At 51.2% G+C, this 17,942-nt stretch overlaps 5 protein-coding genes across 5 annotated transcripts; 1 reads left to right on the top strand and 4 right to left on the bottom strand.

Annotated features, from left to right (window-relative positions):
* Nucleotides 1–162: 162 nt before the first annotated feature.
* Nucleotides 163–6,553, bottom strand: BCR38DRAFT_436221 (Sec63 Brl domain-containing protein). Its single transcript, XM_040860440.1, has one exon. The coding sequence runs from the start codon at nucleotides 6,304–6,306 to the stop codon at nucleotides 364–366; it is 5,943 nt and encodes a 1,980-aa protein (XP_040714870.1). The 5' UTR covers nucleotides 6,307–6,553; the 3' UTR covers nucleotides 163–363.
* Nucleotides 6,534–8,150, top strand: BCR38DRAFT_436217 (putative snare protein). The gene is made up of 5 exons (XM_040860439.1): nucleotides 6,534–6,969; nucleotides 7,042–7,124; nucleotides 7,201–7,283; nucleotides 7,357–7,719; nucleotides 7,786–8,150. The coding sequence occupies exons 1-5, from the start codon at nucleotides 6,949–6,951 to the stop codon at nucleotides 7,824–7,826; spliced, it is 591 nt and encodes a 196-aa protein (XP_040714869.1). The 5' UTR covers nucleotides 6,534–6,948; the 3' UTR covers nucleotides 7,827–8,150.
* Nucleotides 8,151–8,582: 432 nt separating this feature from the next.
* Nucleotides 8,583–10,663, bottom strand: BCR38DRAFT_410160 (uncharacterized protein; the record flags this gene model as incomplete). The annotated part of the gene is made up of 2 exons (XM_040858429.1): nucleotides 8,583–9,398; nucleotides 9,458–10,663. 2 exons carry the CDS (start codon nucleotides 10,661–10,663, stop codon nucleotides 8,583–8,585), a joined length of 2,022 nt encoding a protein of 673 aa, XP_040714868.1.
* A 3,621-nt stretch (nucleotides 10,664–14,284) lies between these two features.
* On the bottom strand, nucleotides 14,285–14,649 carry BCR38DRAFT_485972 (uncharacterized protein; the record flags this gene model as incomplete). The annotated part of the gene is made up of 2 exons (XM_040863968.1): nucleotides 14,285–14,450; nucleotides 14,513–14,649. 2 exons carry the CDS (start codon nucleotides 14,647–14,649, stop codon nucleotides 14,285–14,287), a joined length of 303 nt encoding a protein of 100 aa, XP_040714867.1.
* Nucleotides 14,650–16,354: 1,705 nt separating this feature from the next.
* BCR38DRAFT_436210 (uncharacterized protein) lies at nucleotides 16,355–17,060 on the bottom strand. Its single transcript, XM_040860438.1, has 2 exons — nucleotides 16,603–17,060; nucleotides 16,355–16,551 (listed from the first exon to the last, which is right to left on the bottom strand). The coding sequence occupies exons 1-2, from the start codon at nucleotides 16,958–16,960 to the stop codon at nucleotides 16,442–16,444; spliced, it is 468 nt and encodes a 155-aa protein (XP_040714866.1). The 5' UTR covers nucleotides 16,961–17,060; the 3' UTR covers nucleotides 16,355–16,441.
* Nucleotides 17,061–17,942: the final 882 nt, after the last annotated feature.

Raw genomic sequence — 17,942 nt, 5'->3', positions numbered from 1 at the left:
GAACCCCTCCACACCTGAGACGACTTCCTATTTTAACCCATGTGATTTGCCGCAAAGGAACGAACGGCACTCTAGAGGTATCGGGACACCATCGCCATTTCGATGCTGCGCCAGTGCGCGTCTATCACGCGATAACTGGAGGACGGAGAGCAAATCAAGTCAAGTTAGTGGTATCTTGGTAGATATCCTCTCACGGATGATCCTCGAGAGACTAAAGCACGGAACTTCTGAAGACAGCTTATGACGAATATACGTCTCGTTCCGCGGACTACATACACAGACAGTCTTGTATATATATGCCTGTACCAGAAGGAAATCTGCCGACAGGAGACAGTTTCTAGACATGTTTCCTAAGCTACCATCTCATGCAGCACTCGAACTTCCAGCCTGCGCTGCACTCCCTCCAAGATTTCCCTTCCTCGACTTGTCCAAATCATCATCCACCATCGGCAAACCCGGGATCTCCACGCCCATAACCCTACACTCAAATCCGATATACGCATCACTCACAACTAGTACATCGACCTTGCTACCCCTACTAGACTCGGGAAGCTTAAGCAAGACCTTTGCAGATGGTCTCGATCCCACACCAACAGACTGGCCCGGACCCTGACTCCACCCCATGCGTTTGACTGCAATAACCTCATCCTTTGCCACATCGCAGATGATGGCGAACCAGCCTTCGCTCTGCGGCTTTGGGTACTTGGGTGCGTATATGCGTGCCTCGCGCTCTACGATGGGATTGCGGCGCTTGAGGGACACGGTGAGTGAAAACCCCGTCACGTCTTCGGTGCGCACGTTAACGTTGGGGATGATCGAGGCGGCGCGAGCAAAACGGCCTTGCTGAGAGGCGAGAACGTTGAGTTTCTTGGCTAGCTGTTCCACTTGGGGCCGTTGGAGGGTGCTCAGTTTCTGCAGCGGTGTCGTATCCTCAAGGGTTTCTAGGTGGACACCAGGCAGGATTGACAAAGGAGGGTCTTGAGGCCATCGGCCAGACTTGACGCACTGGAGAAGCTTAATCATCTGCAGGCAGCTGGAAAGGTAGCCAAGCTCCGTCAGGACGTCGATCGAGGCTTGGATGATACGAATTGCTTGGTCAAGCACGCTCGTCTGGTCACCGACGTAATCCGCGATGGGGAGATCGATGCGAGCCATGTGTGCTTGCAGTAGTAGGAAGGCCTTCACATGTGGATCCCACATGGGTAGGCCAAACGAGTTGCCTGAGAAGGGCAGGTTGCGGGACAGTTCCTCGTTAATGAGGTCTTCGTTGTGGCGAACCGGAAGCTCGTCATATTCGGCCGCGCTAGACATCCAAGCCAGAACGTCGGAAAAGGCGGCTTTGGGCTTGGCATGCTTGACGAGATGGCGAATGGTCTTGTGCGAAAGGTAGTAGTAACTCATGATCTTTCCTAGTGGTGTGGGATCCACGTCGCCATTTGGATACACATCCACACACTTTGAAGCCGCAAGCTCATCAAGTGACTTGTTCACCATGTCGACCATATAAGTATTGGCCGTCTGCTGGGCCGCGATCGTGTTGTGCTCCTTGGCAGATATCTCCAGACCGTAGTACGAAGGGTTCTTTTGAAGTCGGCGGAAGAAGAACGTCCAGGTCAAGTAGTCCAGAGCGTCTTGCTTGGTGACGATGGTCTCGGCTGAAACTTCGGCACACAAGTGGTTATCCAGGACAGTGTGCAACGAGGACTCGACAGGGAAGCCAGTGTGGAGGAAGTGCTTGTAGAAATCCTTCTTCGCATCCTGAGTGAAGATTCGAGCCACCCCCGAGTTATCGAACTGAGGACGACCAGCCCGACCCAGCATTTGCAGTACATCCGTCAGATCCATGTCTTTATAGCCTTCGATCTTGGCATCATAGTACTGCGTGCCTTTGACAACAACAAGATGTGCTGGCAGGTTGACACCCCAAGCGAGGGTACTCGTAGCAACGAGGATTTGGATCTTGTTGTTCAAGAAGAGTTCTTCGGACAGCTGCCGATCAGACTCAACGAGACCGGCATGATGCAGTCCAATACCGAGGCTGATGGCCTCCTTCAATGCTTCATCTTTAATCCTAGTAAGGTTGAGTTGGAGGTCTTCTTCGTCCATGCTGAGGAACCGACGAGGGTTGTCCTCCATTCCACAAAGGTTGATTAAGTCCTTGGCTGTCAGTCGAGTCTGTCGTCGCGATGGAACGAATACGATGACTGGCTTGTCTGGACTGTGCGTCTTGACTGCCATGAAAGTCGGCCGATTCATTGACTGCATCAACGGGCAGAAGCCACGAACCTCTGGAAATCCGTCTATGTACAGCTCTAACGGAACCGGCCGTACAGAGTGTCGGAAGTTAAATAGTCCTTCCTTGACTCCAAGCCAATTGCCAAGATCCGTGGCATTGGCGCAGGCAGTGGACATGCCCAAGAGCCGGATGGTACTTTTGGTCATTTCAGCGATGTAGTTCATACGTGACACGATGATTTCGAGAATCGGACCTCTATCTCCAGCGAGCAGATGGATTTCATCAATGATCACAAGAGCGACCTGGCGAACGTATCCTCTCGTTTGCCAACTACGAGAGATACCGTCCCATTTCTCCGGAGTTGTAATGATGATGTCCGCATCTTTGATCGTCCTTGTGTCTGGGGTGTTGTCACCTGTCAACTCGACGAGCTTCAACCCCAATGGCCGCGCAAGTCGAACTCCCCAGTCCTTGACTCGTTCCCGCACAAGCGCTTTCATCGGCGCGATGTACACGACCTTCGAGCCTGGTTTCTCTCGGAACGCCCACCACATGGCGAGTTCTGCAGCAACCGTTTTCCCACTGCCGGTCGGAGATCCAAGAAGAACATTTGCTGGGGTGTGGTAAAGCGTGTGGAAGATTTGCGTCTGCATGGGGTTGAAGAATTGGAATCGTTGGGCATAGATATCCTCCAAAGCAGTATTCTTGAGGGCCGAAATGGGCAATGGCTGTAAATTGAGCAGATCTGTGTATACGCTCTCCGTATCAGGACGGATGAGATGCTGGAAAGAGACAGGCGTAACGGTTTCGGCCCCTAGCCATTTGTCTGAGATTGCTCGCACATAGATCTGAGTGGGCAATGGATCTGAGAGGGGTATGGTGAAGTTGAGTTCATGATCATCATAGAGCTTTCTCCTGTTAAGCATGAAATACTCGTGATGATAAATCTCGGAAGTTTCTGAGTTCTCAACCCAAATATAGAATGACTCGGATGTTCCATGAATGTGGTCGTTCCATTTGAAGTCGGGGGTGATGAACAGCTTGATGCGCAAGACATCACGATTGAGTGGTGCAATCTCCGCATCCACCGTGACCGTGGGAAAGTTGTTTAAGATACCGGCTATTTTCTTGCCGGCGTTCTGGTTATGCACCAGTCCCCCTATTTCCGCCGGTTCCATGTCGCGCATCGTCTCGATGCTGAGATTATCTTTGGCATCGAGTTGGTTCATGACAGATTTGGGAAGATCAAACTGGTAAAGCGGGTGTTGAAACGGCCAGATGCGTTTCTCGATTGACTTGGCCATTGTCAGAAGAACCAGACACTGGTGGCCCCAGCGGCGGTTAAGAGCCATCATGAACATCGCTCGGCAAATCCTCCCCGACTGTTGTGCGACATAGTTGAGATCATTGGACAGAGCAAAGTCTTCGGGCTGCGCGCGGGAGATGAAAGACTGTAGCAGAATGTTAGTTTTGGCTTGAGGGGTATCGATGCCTCCAGCCACGTTGCAAGGGGCAACTGTATCTTTCAACCGTAGGAGTTCGTCGGCTTCACTGTCCCTGGAGTGGACGTTGTCGAATTCTCCACTCATGCTTATCATCTTCAGGATATCAGCTTCGGTAGCCTGAGGCGCCATCATGGAGTTGAAAATCTGAACGCTTGTTTGCAGGATATAATATTGGCTTGCGATACGACCAATGTCCTTGCTTCGTAGATCCTCTGTAGTCTCATTGAAGATGATCATCTGGCTCTGTTGTAGAGTTCTAGCTGCCTGAATGGCTAGTTGCCGACGTCTCTGGACGAGAGTTGGATCGTCTCTGATCTCGGCCCATTCAATGCCGTACGTCATGGGGCTTCGCTGCATTCGGACGAACAAGAAGGAATATCCAATCCACTGCACCGCCTCAGGTATAGAGGTGACGGTTCCTAGTGCGATTTCGGCGTTGAGGTTGTCTACCAGTTTGGAAGAGAACTTGGACTCAATAGGTTGTTGTTCCGTGACCGCCGTAAGGTAGTGTGGCAGCTTGTCCGCGGTCGTGCAGATCATGCCAATACCTACATCCTCAAACTGAGGGCGACCAGCGCGACCAAAAATCTGCAGCACGTCCAGAATACCAAGATCGATAAATTTGCCATCCTGGGCGCTGTAGACTTGAGTGCCTTTGATAACGACCGCAGCTGCGGGCAAGTTTACACCCCAAGCGAGGGTTGCAGTACAGCAGAGCACCTTAATGACGCCTTCGCCAAAGAGTCTCTCCATAATGTTTCTGTCAGACCGTGTCATACCGGCATGGTGAATACCTAAGCCCTTGGGCAAGAGATCTCTGAGTTCACGAGCTCGACAGGACTTCATGTCTCTGACAGCTTGGTCGTACTTGGGATGGCTCTGGGGGTCAAAGAGATCCACGCAGACTTGGTCGACGGCTTTCTCATACAGCATCTTGGCTGTCTGCATCGTGTCTCGCCTGGAGTGAACGAAGACCATGATCTGGTGATCCTGCTCCAACATTTCGCGAACTTTGTCAAATGCGACTTGATCGAGATTCTCTCTGGATTGCTTAGATCCAGCTTTCCCTTTCACGCCGATGAAGTGTTGCTCTAGGGGAACTGGACGGAATGAAGCATCGAAGTAGAAGAGTCCAGCATTTCGATTGACTTTGAGAAAATCGGCAACGTCGATGAAGTTGGGGAGCGTAGCGCTCAATCCAACAATACGGATAAGCGACTGAGTGCTCTCCACTTGCCTTTCCGTTCTGGCCACCAGTGACTCGAGAACAGCACCTCGTTCGTCATGAAGCATATGCACCTCGTCGATGATGAGCAGCCGAACTTTCTGCACCAGCTCGGTATCACCCGTGCCTTTCCTCGTAACAACGTCCCACTTTTCAGGGGTTGTCACGATAATCTGTGTCTGGACAATTTCGGACTTCGTGAGATGCATATCTCCGGTATACTCTCGAACACGTATACCGAGCCATGCGAGGCGCTTCCCAAGCTTGTCAGTAATTTCCGCGGCGAGCGCCTTCATAGGCGCAACGTAGACAATCTTGAAATCGTCAGCATCGACAGCAAAATCCGACGCTTCTATGTTCTCAACCGGGTTTGGCGTGATGTACTGGCCGATGGTTTGTAGGATTGTCAACATGGCAGCATCTGTTTTTCCGGCACCAGTTGGCGCGCAGATGAGCATGTTCTCGCTCGTCTTGTATGCTACCGGGTATACCAAGCTTTGCATTCGATTCAGGGCCTTGTAACCCTTGAACGTTCTGCGGCACAGTCCGTCCATCTCAGCTACCGGCAAAAGCCTTCTGCCAGCCCCTAGTGTTCCGGTCTTCCCGGCAGGGATGGTATACTCCTCATATTTCTCAAGGAGCTTTCTTTCGCTTTCAGCAGGAAGGGTGTACCTTTTGCCCGAGTGGCTCAAGGTATTGCCAGCAGTATGTGCTCTGTAAACGTGGGGATACTGTACTTCTTTGTGCATGGTTGGAGCCAAAGCCGCGTTCTTGTGTTCCAGGTCCTTTCGGCGTAATGCCTCCTCTCTCTCGGCCTTCGTAAGAAGGCGGTTGCCTGATGGTTGAGGATCACTTTGAGCGGCAAAGCTCGACGTAATCTCAGTCTTGTGAGATAGGATCTCGCTGACAAAGTCGAGTTCATAATACCCAACGAGGTCAACGAGCAGGGACTGTACCTCGTTCTCGGGCTTTGCTGAACCCAGAATCTCCAAAATTTGGGACTGGAAGGCATCTGAAGAGAGCCCATCCTTTCGGGAGGAAATGTCAGAGCAACGCTGGAGAAACCATGTAACACCATGCCCAGGATCCCCGTCTTGACCGTTGGTGTCTTCAAGGAAGTCGCTGCTGTAAAGATCCTCTTCGGCATCAGAGATGAAATCCCAGAGATCATCACCGCTGTTGCCAGAAGTGAATGCCTCATCTTCCAGGTCAAAGTCAGCATCGTAGTTTGATCCGTTTGAATCAGCGGCTGGCAGTTTAAGCTCTGCAAGAGCCGATTTCATGGCAGCAAACTGGGCGCGCCATTGCGCCTCTGCCGCACTCGTCGATGGTGATGACATTCTGCAAATTGAACGAATCTCGAGGTCGTCAGGTTGCTCAGATTGTGTGAGCTGGTGCTGGGAGTTTGGTTGGTTAGACTCTGGTGCTCGTCAAGCAGCACAGGCGTTTGGATATTTCCCAAGAACAACGCGTATGGTTTGCCACCGAGCCAACGCCGAGATATCTCGAAATTCGTACCAAACACAATGGACGATGACTGTGCTACTCGTGAAAATTCAACCGTAATCCCAGGTTGGAAGGATCAAGTGGATGACTACCTAAAATGCGATTCGAGTGAATTGCCACGCCACATTCCGCTAAGTCCGCAATTTGGAGCCTAGACTAACCTGGTCGGTACATGTGACAAAGGGCCGTCGCCGCCCCAGGCTTCTGAGTTTCCCCATTAAAAGGTACCTGGTCATTCAGTGACTTCACACCTCCGGGAACCACCAATTGCCCCCTCCTGTCAATCCATCCCATTATCTCCTAGGGACCTGCTTTGTTTCAAGCGCTCCACACGATTCATGCATCCTCCTCCGAAGCGAACCTGACATTCGATCACGATCCTCTCCGTTCTATCCATTTATCCTGTCTAGACAACTTCAGAACCCACAATCGCCGCAAAAAGCGTACCGCCCTTTAATATACCACAATCGCCGACCATGAAGCTGCACTACATCGGGGTACGCATTGCCCAACTCTCCGATGGGGAGCTGTCAGTGTGGAACGCCCTTGCTGACGATATGTTGGCATAGATCATCCAGAACGAAAGCAAGCCGGGCGTCGAGCTCTGCGCCGAGAAGGAGCTGAGTGCGTACTCGCGCTTCACACGGAACAAGTGTGCCCCCTCTCCATGTCGCATAGCACCGACTGCATGGGGAAACAAGCAAGGCTGACTGGGAGACTCATCGCAGCTATGGCGAGTTCATGACCGTGTTCGCAAAGACGGTGGCAGAGCGGACGAGACCAGGCCAGAGACAGGATGTCGAAGAGCAAGGTATGACGTGGCGACATCACAGTTCTCCATATCGCAAGCCGCGATGCTGACACTGTAGTCACGGACTGAACAGATTACACATTCCACGCCTACGGCCGCACAGAAGGCGTGTGTGGTATCATCATCTCGGACCACCAGTACCCTGCCCTCGTCGCCCACCAGCTGCTCTCGAAAGTGATGGACGAGTTCCTGTCGGCGCACCCGCGGTCGTCGTGGGCGAGCGGCCAGACGGTTACCATGCCCGAGCTCAAGGAGTATCTTGAGAAGTACCAAGACCCGCACCAGGCCGACAGCATCATGAAGATCCAACGCGAGCTCGATGAGACCAAGATTGTGCTGCACAAGACTATCGAGAGCGTGCTGCAACGCGGCGAAAAGATTGACGACCTCGTCGCCAAAAGTGACGGGCTGAGCAACCAGAGCAAGATGTTCTACCGTGAGTGTGATGCGAATTCTTGGTCTGCCATGGAAGAAGCTATGCTGACAACGATCGAATACGTAGAACAAGCAAAGAAGCAAAACTCGTGTTGTCTGGTCATGTAAACACCGTACCGACTCCTCCTTGGTCGCCACTGGCGTTGGTCTGTTTTCGGGGGTTCCCCAAGTTTCTTTCAGCATAGCAGGCGAAGTTTGAAGTTGGCTATCTTGACGGCCCTCTTATTTCCCACGTATAGTAATATTCAACGTGCTGCAGTATAGGTAGATGGAGTCATTCGTTTTAAGCATGAGAGGTGACTCGAAGATTCCATCATGTATGAACACACATAACTGAACCTTGAAAGGCAATACAGTCGACGTAACGAGGGTTACCGGAGTAATGTATGTGTGTGACATTAAGGTCGTATATGAATTCATATAAACACAAGAGCCACCTTGCCCAAAGAGACCAAGATGAAGTGGTGTACACCTCGTTCACAAGTAACCCCATGGCCACATCCAACCTAAATGCCAGTGGATCGTATCAATCGATTACCACGGACGCGCAATGTGCCCCAACCATCGAGGCCATATCTAGGGACAAAAGGAAATTTGTATGACACAGGACGCTGAAAGTCTCAGACTCTGCGCTTGATTGCACTCCTGGTATAATCCGATCACAAGCGCCCCCCCCTCCCACTGCTTTGGAACCGCTCCGCTTACCGCAGTCTATGCATATCCCGTCCCGGCCCTGCCAACGCCCAACCTTATGTGTGAAGAAGTTTGAATGGTAGGTTATTGTACTGTTCCCAAGTGTGAATTTATGTGGCTGGTAAAGAGGTCAAGAAAGAATATATGAAGAAATAGGAAATAAGTGAGTAATTAGCCCTCAAGAATAATCAACTCACTCTTCCGGTTCTGTGCAAGTTGCAAATTGAGATGTTCGCGCGGTGTCACAAGTGTGGGTGTGGCGCTCTTGGTCGCGGCCAATCTCTCATTCTTGCCCATGGCTATTATAGGCACTGGACTTGCCCCTGCCGGGCTCTGCCGTCTCCTGGTGGAGTTGAAGCTCGTTTGCAATGGTTTGAGCATCTGTCTCTGTTGTCTGGATATAGAGATTTGCCGAGCAATCGATATTTCCACGGGATTCATATGCGCACCTTCAAGGTCGTCCATATCCAATGATGGCTTGGTGAGGTGGGTTTGTGCCGAAGATGCGGAAGAGGGAGACCGCTTGCTCGACGAAGATGTTGATGAGGGCGTGGGTTGTGCCGGATTTATCATCTCCCATTGCGGCTCCCGGATCTTATGCCGTATGGATTGGCTTCTAATCACTTCTAGTTCCTCGACGTCGTCCGCATCGATTGGCGACTCCACTATAGTTCCGGACTGTTCCAGTGCGAAATCGAAACTTGACGGCTGATGTTGAGGCCTGGTCTTGGTTCTGGTTGAGATTGTGAATTTGCCGTGTGGATCAAGTGTCGACGCCTGGTCCCTGAGATGAGAATTTGGGGGCCCATCAAATGTGGCTCTCGGTGGAGAAGGAATCGGGGCAGGCGACGTAAAGGACCTCGACAATCGTGGTTGATGATGTGATTGTCTGTCCGACGGCGTTGGAGGGAACAAGGCGAAAGCTGGCGACTTGGTAGTAGGCTGTGGTGACGTTGCCCTCCGGGATCTCGCCACATGCGTCATCTCCTGAATCATTGTGTAAGGGAGCGCTGTACAAATCACACGACAGGATAAATGGTACTGACCTCTTCTTTGACTCTCGCGTCACTTATGCTCCTTAGCCTGTCCAGCGTGGCTTGCCGTCGAGCCAACAATGACGAAGCTGGTTGCTTCTGCAAAACACTTCCAAACATTACACTGTATCTCTCCATCGTAGTCTCGGGAATCTCGACATTCAATAGACCTGGGCCAGAAGAATATGGTGTTGAACTCGCATTGGGGTCGAGTACAATTGGAATACTGCCAAAGTTGCTTGTACTACCGTTTCCAAACGTGTCCGTACTCCCGTTCACCTTTTCCCGATCTTTCGTCGATTTTGAGGCAGACAAGGTGTCGGCGTAGGGCATGGTGTTTGATCGAACAGCCAAGGGTTTGTACTTCGGCGTTTTCCGAGTCGACGTAGTATTGCTTCGGGCTGGCTGCGCCTGCGCCTGCGCCTGCGGCTGCGGTTGGGGCGAGAATTGCTCCGGTCGATAAGTACCCTTCAGCGCATTGGGTTCCGAGATGGAAACGGCCGGCTGAGCATTATTAGTCGCGTGCTTCCTTCCAAACATGCCGAAAAGCCTCCATTTACTAGATGGTTTCTTTTCTACCGGCATGTCATAGGAGTCCACGCTGCTGGCCATTGACAACGGAGATGCGGGGTGCACGACGGGTGCAGCCTGAGGGCGTAGGGTCTGCTGTGTATCATCCCAAGAATTCCAGCTCGGTAGATGATGCGTCGGACTTCCCAGCGCCATGCCAATCGGACCCGAACCAACTTCGTCCATGGACTCAGGCGTTGGCACCCTGATTACTGGGACGATAGGTTGAGTGGCCGCCCTCGACCTTGGACTTGCTTCAGGAGTTGGTAACTGGCCTCGAAAGGGCGCATGGTGTGACCGGAGCCCAGCCCCAGCACCGGGCCGCGAGTTCAGATAGAAGTCGTCTCTGGAAACTCGCTTGTCGTACTTGTCGAAGTTGAAGCCGCCCTCCGCCTGACTCGTTGAACTCGGTCCACCTGATGTGTTGGGTCGATCCGGCGCCGGCATCTTCACTTTACGAAGTCGAAGGGGTGGAACCGGTAGAGGACGATCAAGGTACGGATTGCCACTAAGAAAGGCAGCCGAAGGAGGGAGATGATCATTATAACGCAGCTGTGTGGGCTGGCCGCGATCTGCCGTAATGCCCAGTTCATCTGTGAAGGGGCCGGCGGGGACGTGCGTATGTGCGTCTCCTGCACGACGAACCATGTTGACCCTCCTCCGTGAAAGTGTTGGATCAGGGACTTCAGACCCGAATCCTTGGCAGTTCTCCGTCAATGTGGACCAGTATTCAAATGGCCGAATGTAACTGGACCATCCGGGATGTCGATTCTAAAAACAAAACGAGCAAAAGCGGAAGGCGATAAAACTTGGAAATGAGGTGAATTGAATAAGTTGTATCAAAGGTATGGAGTGAGTGTCGAAAATGATCAACCAATCTACTTCATATCGGATACGACTCATTTTACATACCTGATCACTTACCATAGGCTATGATTCCCAGGGCTTCTTCCATCCCCGTTCCGTTGTCCCAAGATCGGATGGAGGACATCATGGCTGCTGGCAAAGGTGCCGCATGAGCGGTCGACGACGAAAGCAGGCGGTGTTTGAGATTGATGACACGGTTATTTGCAAAGACTGATCAACGACCGGGATGGGTGACCCCGGAGGATTGCAGCAGTGCCGTCCAGGGCTCGCTGGTCTGTCCGGGGTTCTCGTGGGCTCCATTGACTGGGGTTGTTTGAAATGACGAACGAGGATTTTGGAAGGAGTCGGCCGACAGTTTCGTGTATCAGCAATGACAGGAAACATTCTGATTGCGTGGCCTATGGGAGGGAGCATGGCCGAGGCATGAAGGTAGAATTTCGGACGGTCTTGGGTATGCCAAATAGGCTCAACCAAATGATGCACCTTGAACGGACTTTGCCGGCGTTGAAATGAGACCAGACAGTTGAGGGTCGATGCTGGAAAGATTCGAGAAGCCCTCTAACTCGACTTCAGACCGAGGTCATGGCAAGCAATGCAAAGGCCAATATGAAGCAGCGACCCCCTTCTCACCCCTGTAGCATCGGACCGGGGCAGATTAGAGAGAGGAGACTATTAGACGGGGATAAGGCTGCAAACCGGTGGATGCGGTAATATAACTATACAGCGCAACACTTTTCGTTCTCCGGCACAGCTTATGGACAGGTTGTCGACGACGGCATGTTCCGTTTGGACGAGGTGCCGCTGGTGGAGCGGCACGCGAAATGTCGTGTAATGAGTAATATGTGCCGTGATACGGAATACTTGCAGCTGGAACAGTTAGGGAAATGAGAGGGACTCCTGGAGCTTGTCGGTTTCTGAAGCTGCATTGCGGATCAGTCCATCGCGCTGTGCCGTTTTACAAGACTTAGCCATGACTCAGCAGCTAGCGAGTATGTAATTAAACGATATCGCTAAACACTTGCCCTCGCGCCTATCAAGCAACTAATCTAGTTCATCTACACTTCATGTTGGTATTCACACCAATCAGAACGATCGCCTCGTTGACAGGAAATTAGGGGGATGTCCGCCGCAAAAGTTCGTTCATCAACCTCTGCTCCAATCGGATCATTTGCTCAACTGAGTTTTTACGAGCGGACACAAGAGTAACACAGACTTCGGACGGCCAAGGGCGACGAATACGATGATAGAGGATTGCATGCAAATGCCGGCCTCAGTCCGTGCCTTTTCGACAGGAACCAGAGTGGCTGATCCCTGAACCATGAACGTACGTGATGGTGCGGTCGATGATAGTTTGCAAGGTAAGCTTTCCATGATTCGGATTCTTTGCCTAAATAAGTCTGTGGCACCAATCGCGTTCCACATCCAGTTCAACCCAGCCTTGCGGCGGTCTAACATGTCCAAATCAGAGTTTCAAGAGTCTTGAAGAGGAAAAATGGGGGCTTGAGCGCTCTCGTGTTTCATGACTTGTTCACAATGTCTAAGCTAAATGCCTAGAGCATCAACCTACTTGTGTGGGCTCGAAACCACCAAGATCTTATAGGAGCCTGCAGAACTCACCCCTCGTCGAGCGGCCATGGGATGACGCCGCGTCGAAAAGCTGGAAGCTTAAAAGACGTTGGATGCTCTTACTTCCGCGGAACTACTTTAGGTGTTTGATCCCGCGGAAGCTGCGTCATGCTAAAGGCGTTCATGGTCAAACAACTGACGCGTACCAGACGAAGCCACCGAGATGAAAACCTCTTGACGACTGATCTGCCTGCCGAGTTTCGGAGTTCCTGCGGCTTAGAATCATAACGCCTTCATCAGACACCTGTTAGCTGGCTTTGACTTCTCGGTTGGACATGATAGAAAATGGATACTTCAACTCCCCACGCAACTACCTCGCATAGACTTCTCGTCCTGACGATATTTCTCAGCCGTCTTTGTCGCTAGAGCTTTTACCGGCAGCTGTCGTAGGGGCAAGACTTTGGTCGACATTCCACTTTTCCAATTCCGTCGGAGTATCCTGTCCCGGGGATCCAGCACTCCTTGCTCTGAATCGAGGCTCATGTGTTCATGGCAAGCATGGCATGCTCACCTTACCCAGGGCACGAATTGTCATGTTCCAAGGACCAGGTTCCGAGACGCAACGTCAGTCTTTGCCCGTAAAAACCATTCGGAAGTCTCCGAATCTATAACCTTGACAATAAATGCCCAGCTTGAAACACTTCTTGGCCCGGTACGGGGGCGTGTAAATCAGAGTTCTTTCTATATTAAAAATCTGAAGCACCCGGCAGACATGATTAATGCCGTCCATAATAACGAGCAAGTAATGGGACGGATGCTCATCGGCACGGAAGGCGGCATCAGTCGTCCACTCGGTTGTCTAGAACCCACATCAACTAGACTGGGGAGCTTACAATGTCTAGCTCCTTAGTTGATCTTGTAGACGAAAAATCTAGCCCAATGTGATTGATGTGATTGCTGGCCACAACTCGTAGTCGGTTGCTGACAATGGATGGAGTTCAGTAGTCGGAAACGAGTCATCCTGAGAAGATGCCGGAGACTGGGCGGTGGGAGCACACCATTATGCTACCGTGCACAGATGTCTGGAGTTGGCTGATAATGACTTTGAGTTCCCCGTTAGTTCGACTTGGCAGGCCAACTAGCTCCCATTCAAGATTCCCATGACATCTGAATCATCCAAGACCAAGAAGCTTCTGTCATTGTCATAAGCCCCACTACGCGATACTTTACCTCAATCTAAGAAAGATCTGATGTCGGCGGTGTAATACGGCGAATCCGCCTGACTTCCAACGTCGACCGCATGAGGTAGCAGAGCAGAAAAGGCCTGCAGGCGATTCGGTGTGAGATCATTCTCTGTAGAAAGATACTGTGTAAAAACCCGTGCCTCGATAGCGGCTGTCTAGTCACTTGAACGTAGCGGTGTCGTGTTACCATGTGGATATTAGTGGGCATTGTCGAGTTGTCGATTATTTTTTTGGTCCACGGGGTGGGTGAGGCTGTCCCGCTTTCATTCTCTGCCCGCAAACTTTCCCAGGATGATCCAGGCGGTAGCACGCCGCCCGTTTCCTCGAGCCCCTCATTGTTTATTAGTCCAGTGTCCAGCCCATTGCGGATGGCTCGGCGTGCATCTAGCGGCGTGTAATCGCAATGCGGAGTTCGCGAGGGTCTCGCGTTGTCTAGTGATCCCAGATGTGTCGGTTTATTGTCGTGCAGTGCTTTGTATTCAGAGTCTGACTTTGACTTTGCACTCCCGGAACTGGCAGGTAGGGAGAACTGGTTTCTAAGGGGGCCATCGCTGTTGGGAATAGAACCATTTGCGCCGATAACGCCATTGGCCTATCCTCTTTCCCCCCTTTGCACAATGCTATTGGTGATGAAAACAACCTTGGCTCCCGTGAACTTCAGTATAGACGCCTCCACTTCAGGGTAGTAGACAGCTTCCAGAGCCCGTACGTCATCAAAGTCCTCAGCTCGCACTTGGTCTTCATCCGCGTTGATCAATCTTGACGTGTTAAACTTGACGGCCGTGAACCCATATTTCCTCAGCAATTCAGCAGAGCTTACTTCCTTTCTGTCTTCGTAACCTGCGGGGCAAATGTGTAGTCCCTCATCAATGGATCATCCCGCTCAGAAACGCCGTCCAAGACATAAATCTGGAACGTCTCGTAGAGCGTGGGCTTCTGTACCGATGCTTGAGCCATGGTTTCGGAAAGAGGCACGGGTTAAGGAAAAAATTCAGAGTAATTTAGGAGCCGTGAACATTAGCAATGGCTTATGCGCGGTAGGGCTCTGACCAAGTTGAAATAACTCTTTTCGACTCGATGAAGCTGTTTGGCTTTTTCTGTATATTTTGTGCCTCATCGAGTTTTCCGCTAATTAAGCGATAATGCATAGTCAAATCCCTGTGACTTCCATGGCAAGCAAGTAAAACCAAGCAGTCGAGATATGGTTCACTGCTTCTCGATTGTGCGACAAAGTAGAAACTTCTGGGTATGCAATGTCATTGGACACTAAATGCAACGTCAGAGCCATATGCGACCCAACCACGGGATCAAGTCACAAAGGGTGCTACACTCTGTTGTTAGTATCCCAGTTTTTAGACAACTTTTTACTGGCCCGAGAAATATACATGTTGTATGAAATATGTAAGGTCAGCGCGTATTGCCGTCATGGTATCGGCATGTAGAGCATACCTCTAGGAGCATGCTTAGGGAACCTATGTAAATGTCCGCGTCTACCACCACCACTGTCACTATGATTGTTCCTGTCGGCAGTGTGGGCGGCAACACGGCGTCGAACTTTCTGACCATCTTCTGAGTGAAGCTACTGGAAGGAGATAGGGATGAGTTGAGTGTTGCCCGCACAGCTTGTGAAGGTGACGGCTTCTGGTACCTCGATCTTTCGCAACAAGATGGAGAGCGAGCCGCTGTTATTGGGAATGTTCGGCAAGGGGTGAAGATTGTCGGAGAGCTTTTCGAATTGGACGAGGAGGAAAGGATAAAATATGATGTAGATCAGGTTGGTCCTCGGAAATTGAACGGGTGCGTTCGTTTTAATCCCAAGTCCACGGTCACCCATCTCATAAAGGACCTGCACGGCATCGGCTTCAATATCTTTAAGGTTCTGGATCAGACAAGACCTCTCGGGTAACCCGGATTGTCGTCATTCCACCGGCTCTCCAAGCCCTCTACCAGTTGCGTTACACTCCAGAGATACCCTCAGCTCCCACAAGCTAGCCAGAATGCGGGTTTGTCTGCCCACACCGACGTCGGTAGCCTTGACGGTCCTGTTCTATGGAACCTCCAGGCCCCTCAATCCGAACACGGGAGTGTGGCAATACCTCGAGCCAGAGCCGGGCTGTGTCGTCATCAATGTCGGCGACTCTCTTCTATTCCTCTCTGATAAGGCTTTCCAGTCTGCACTGCACCGTGTCGTCCCTTACTTACCAGGACACCAGGATTCGGAACCGGTTTCCTTGCGCATACTTTCTCCGCCCCGAGTTTGACGCCGAATTTTCGGATGACGAAAATCGTCGCTGGAAGAGTTTGGACTGGCACATGAGGAAATAGCAGGGTTATTGTGAGATGGGGAAAAGCAGCTAGGTTGAGAAACGAACCAATGTATACACGTGGGAATTATAAAAAAAGGCCTCAGGCCAGGTTCATGCTGAATGCTAAGAATTTGTTCCAGGGAAGTAACGGATGATTTACTCACCATTTCAGTGTGAAGAGACAATTGCTTGTGATTAGGAATTTCTGTACCGTTGTGGCAATCAAGTCGAGGCGAACGTGGCTACTGAAGTGAAGATGCTGATGATAGCGTGAATGCTCACGTCACCTATGCGGTACCACCAACGTTTCTCTGGAATATTGTGTCTTATTGACCTCACTATTCCCTGAGAATGGAGCAACAGACTTACAAGATCCAAGATGCTAAGTATAGGGTCTTGAGGAAGTTGTGGACAGTGTTAATTACATAAAGATACGACTTATTCTAGAGATGATGAAACTCGTGCTGGCGTTCCTTCCTACCTCGCCGTCGAGGCGGCACGTCAGAACCGGCCTTAACCGCTTGATGATGCGGGGTGTTTGGATCTGAGACGGCTACCCTGTGTGTTAGACAGAAGACAGAACCGGAGGATCTACTCAACTCACAGGAAATGCCATTGTCTTCAGGGAATCCGTGCTGCGCGTGAGAACAAAGGCTCCCGGCCTCGTGTTCAATAATGTCTATAAGAATATTCTCTTTCTCCAGCATGGTGGACCCTATAGCGGCGTTCAAATAAACGAAATCGTGGTCGCGGAGATCTTTGGGAGCGTTTCTGATATCGCATGTTTCAAAGGTACAGTGTTCGGAACCGCATAGGATATCGTTTATCTTCTTGTTCAACTCCAACCGGCTGGGAATCAGCTCAAGGCTGTGGATTCGGACTTGCTGGCTGTTCTCCGAGGCCCATTCAGTAATACACACCGTAGTCTCTGGCATGGCGCCGGAAGCAGGTGTCCGGCCCATTACCGCCAGAATTGCTGCCCACTCCACTATCAACACATGCGTATAGAACTCGTGAACAGGAGTGGTATTGTAGATTTCTCGTGCTGTGCGTGAATATGTCAGACATTGGAACGTTCAGCAATGGGAAGTCGCCGGCCTAGCATCCTGCAGAGGTTTCTGTGGCCGCTATTCTCTCGGCCCAACAATGAGTGTGCGTTGTTGAATCAACCCGAGTACCTCTCTCAGAGCCTCATTGCTTTCACTAATACCGGTATTGAGACAGCGACCATGAGTCACACCGTGAGACTTCACCTTGCCAATCATGTGGCAAAGGCACAGGCCATCTAATCGAAGGTGCGTCATCTAATAGTAATGGCTCAAATCCTCGCTTCTGAAGGATCTTTCTCGCCTCGCATTGTCACGTTGCCCCAGCCTGCTTCAAGCTATAGAGAGGCAGCATCAACTCGATGATGCTCTCGGGGAAGTAGCCATACTTTGCTACTTCGTCAGGGTAGGCCTCGAAATACTCTTGCAACATAGGGAATTGCTTCATGAAAATCCGCTCATCAAGCTTTCTGTTGAGGTAGGCCGCGATAAAGTCGATTTGTATGATATGACAGCCTCAGTAACGCTGATAGGGCTATCAGGATTCTCCGGGATGCCGCTCTGGCGGTGCTGGCCGCCGTCTCGTTGTAATCAATACCGTGCCTTTGCGTGAAGCCTCTGGCACAGATTCGCGACCTCAACTTGTCTAATTCGCCCGTAGAGAGAAACTTCTTTCATAGTACCCACTTGGCGTCAATAAGATGACCGCGCATGTCTTCAGATTTATCGCAGAAGCAGAATGTGCCCTTCTCTATCCTTGCTTGATCTTGGCGAAGATGGACTACATCCACTCGTTACCGTTGGGACCGTTAAGTGCTTCCCGTAATGGTGGCTCTATTGGATGTTATACACGTAGTAGTCGGTAGGCCTCCGACTCTTCCAACATCGCGGCTACATT

Source organism: Pseudomassariella vexata, assembly GCF_002105095.1.
Source record: "Pseudomassariella vexata strain CBS 129021 chromosome Unknown BCR38scaffold_8, whole genome shotgun sequence".
NCBI classification, from domain to species: domain Eukaryota; kingdom Fungi; phylum Ascomycota; class Sordariomycetes; order Amphisphaeriales; family Pseudomassariaceae; genus Pseudomassariella; species Pseudomassariella vexata.
This window is presented reverse-complemented; position numbering and strand designations above follow the sequence as displayed.

Excerpts from the sequence above, each read along its gene's own strand:
- BCR38DRAFT_436221 (XM_040860440.1), bottom strand. The coding sequence starts at position 6,306 with ATGTCATCACCATCGACGAGTGCGGCAGAGGCGCAATGGCGCGCCCAG.
- BCR38DRAFT_436217 (XM_040860439.1), top strand. The coding sequence starts at position 6,949 with ATGAAGCTGCACTACATCGGG. Across the intron at positions 6,970-7,041 it reads TGAAGCTGCACTACATCGGG|ATCATCCAGAACGAAAGCAA; the intron begins GTACGCATTGCC and ends ATGTTGGCATAG. Across the intron at positions 7,125-7,200 it reads TCGCGCTTCACACGGAACAA|CTATGGCGAGTTCATGACCG; the intron begins GTGTGCCCCCTC and ends GACTCATCGCAG.
- BCR38DRAFT_436210 (XM_040860438.1), bottom strand. The coding sequence starts at position 16,960 with ATGGGCCGGACACCTGCTTCCGGCGCCATGCCAGAGACTACGGTGTGT. Across the intron at positions 16,552-16,602 it reads TGAAGACAATGGCATTTCCT|CCGTCTCAGATCCAAACACC; the intron begins GTGAGTTGAGTA and ends CACACAGGGTAG.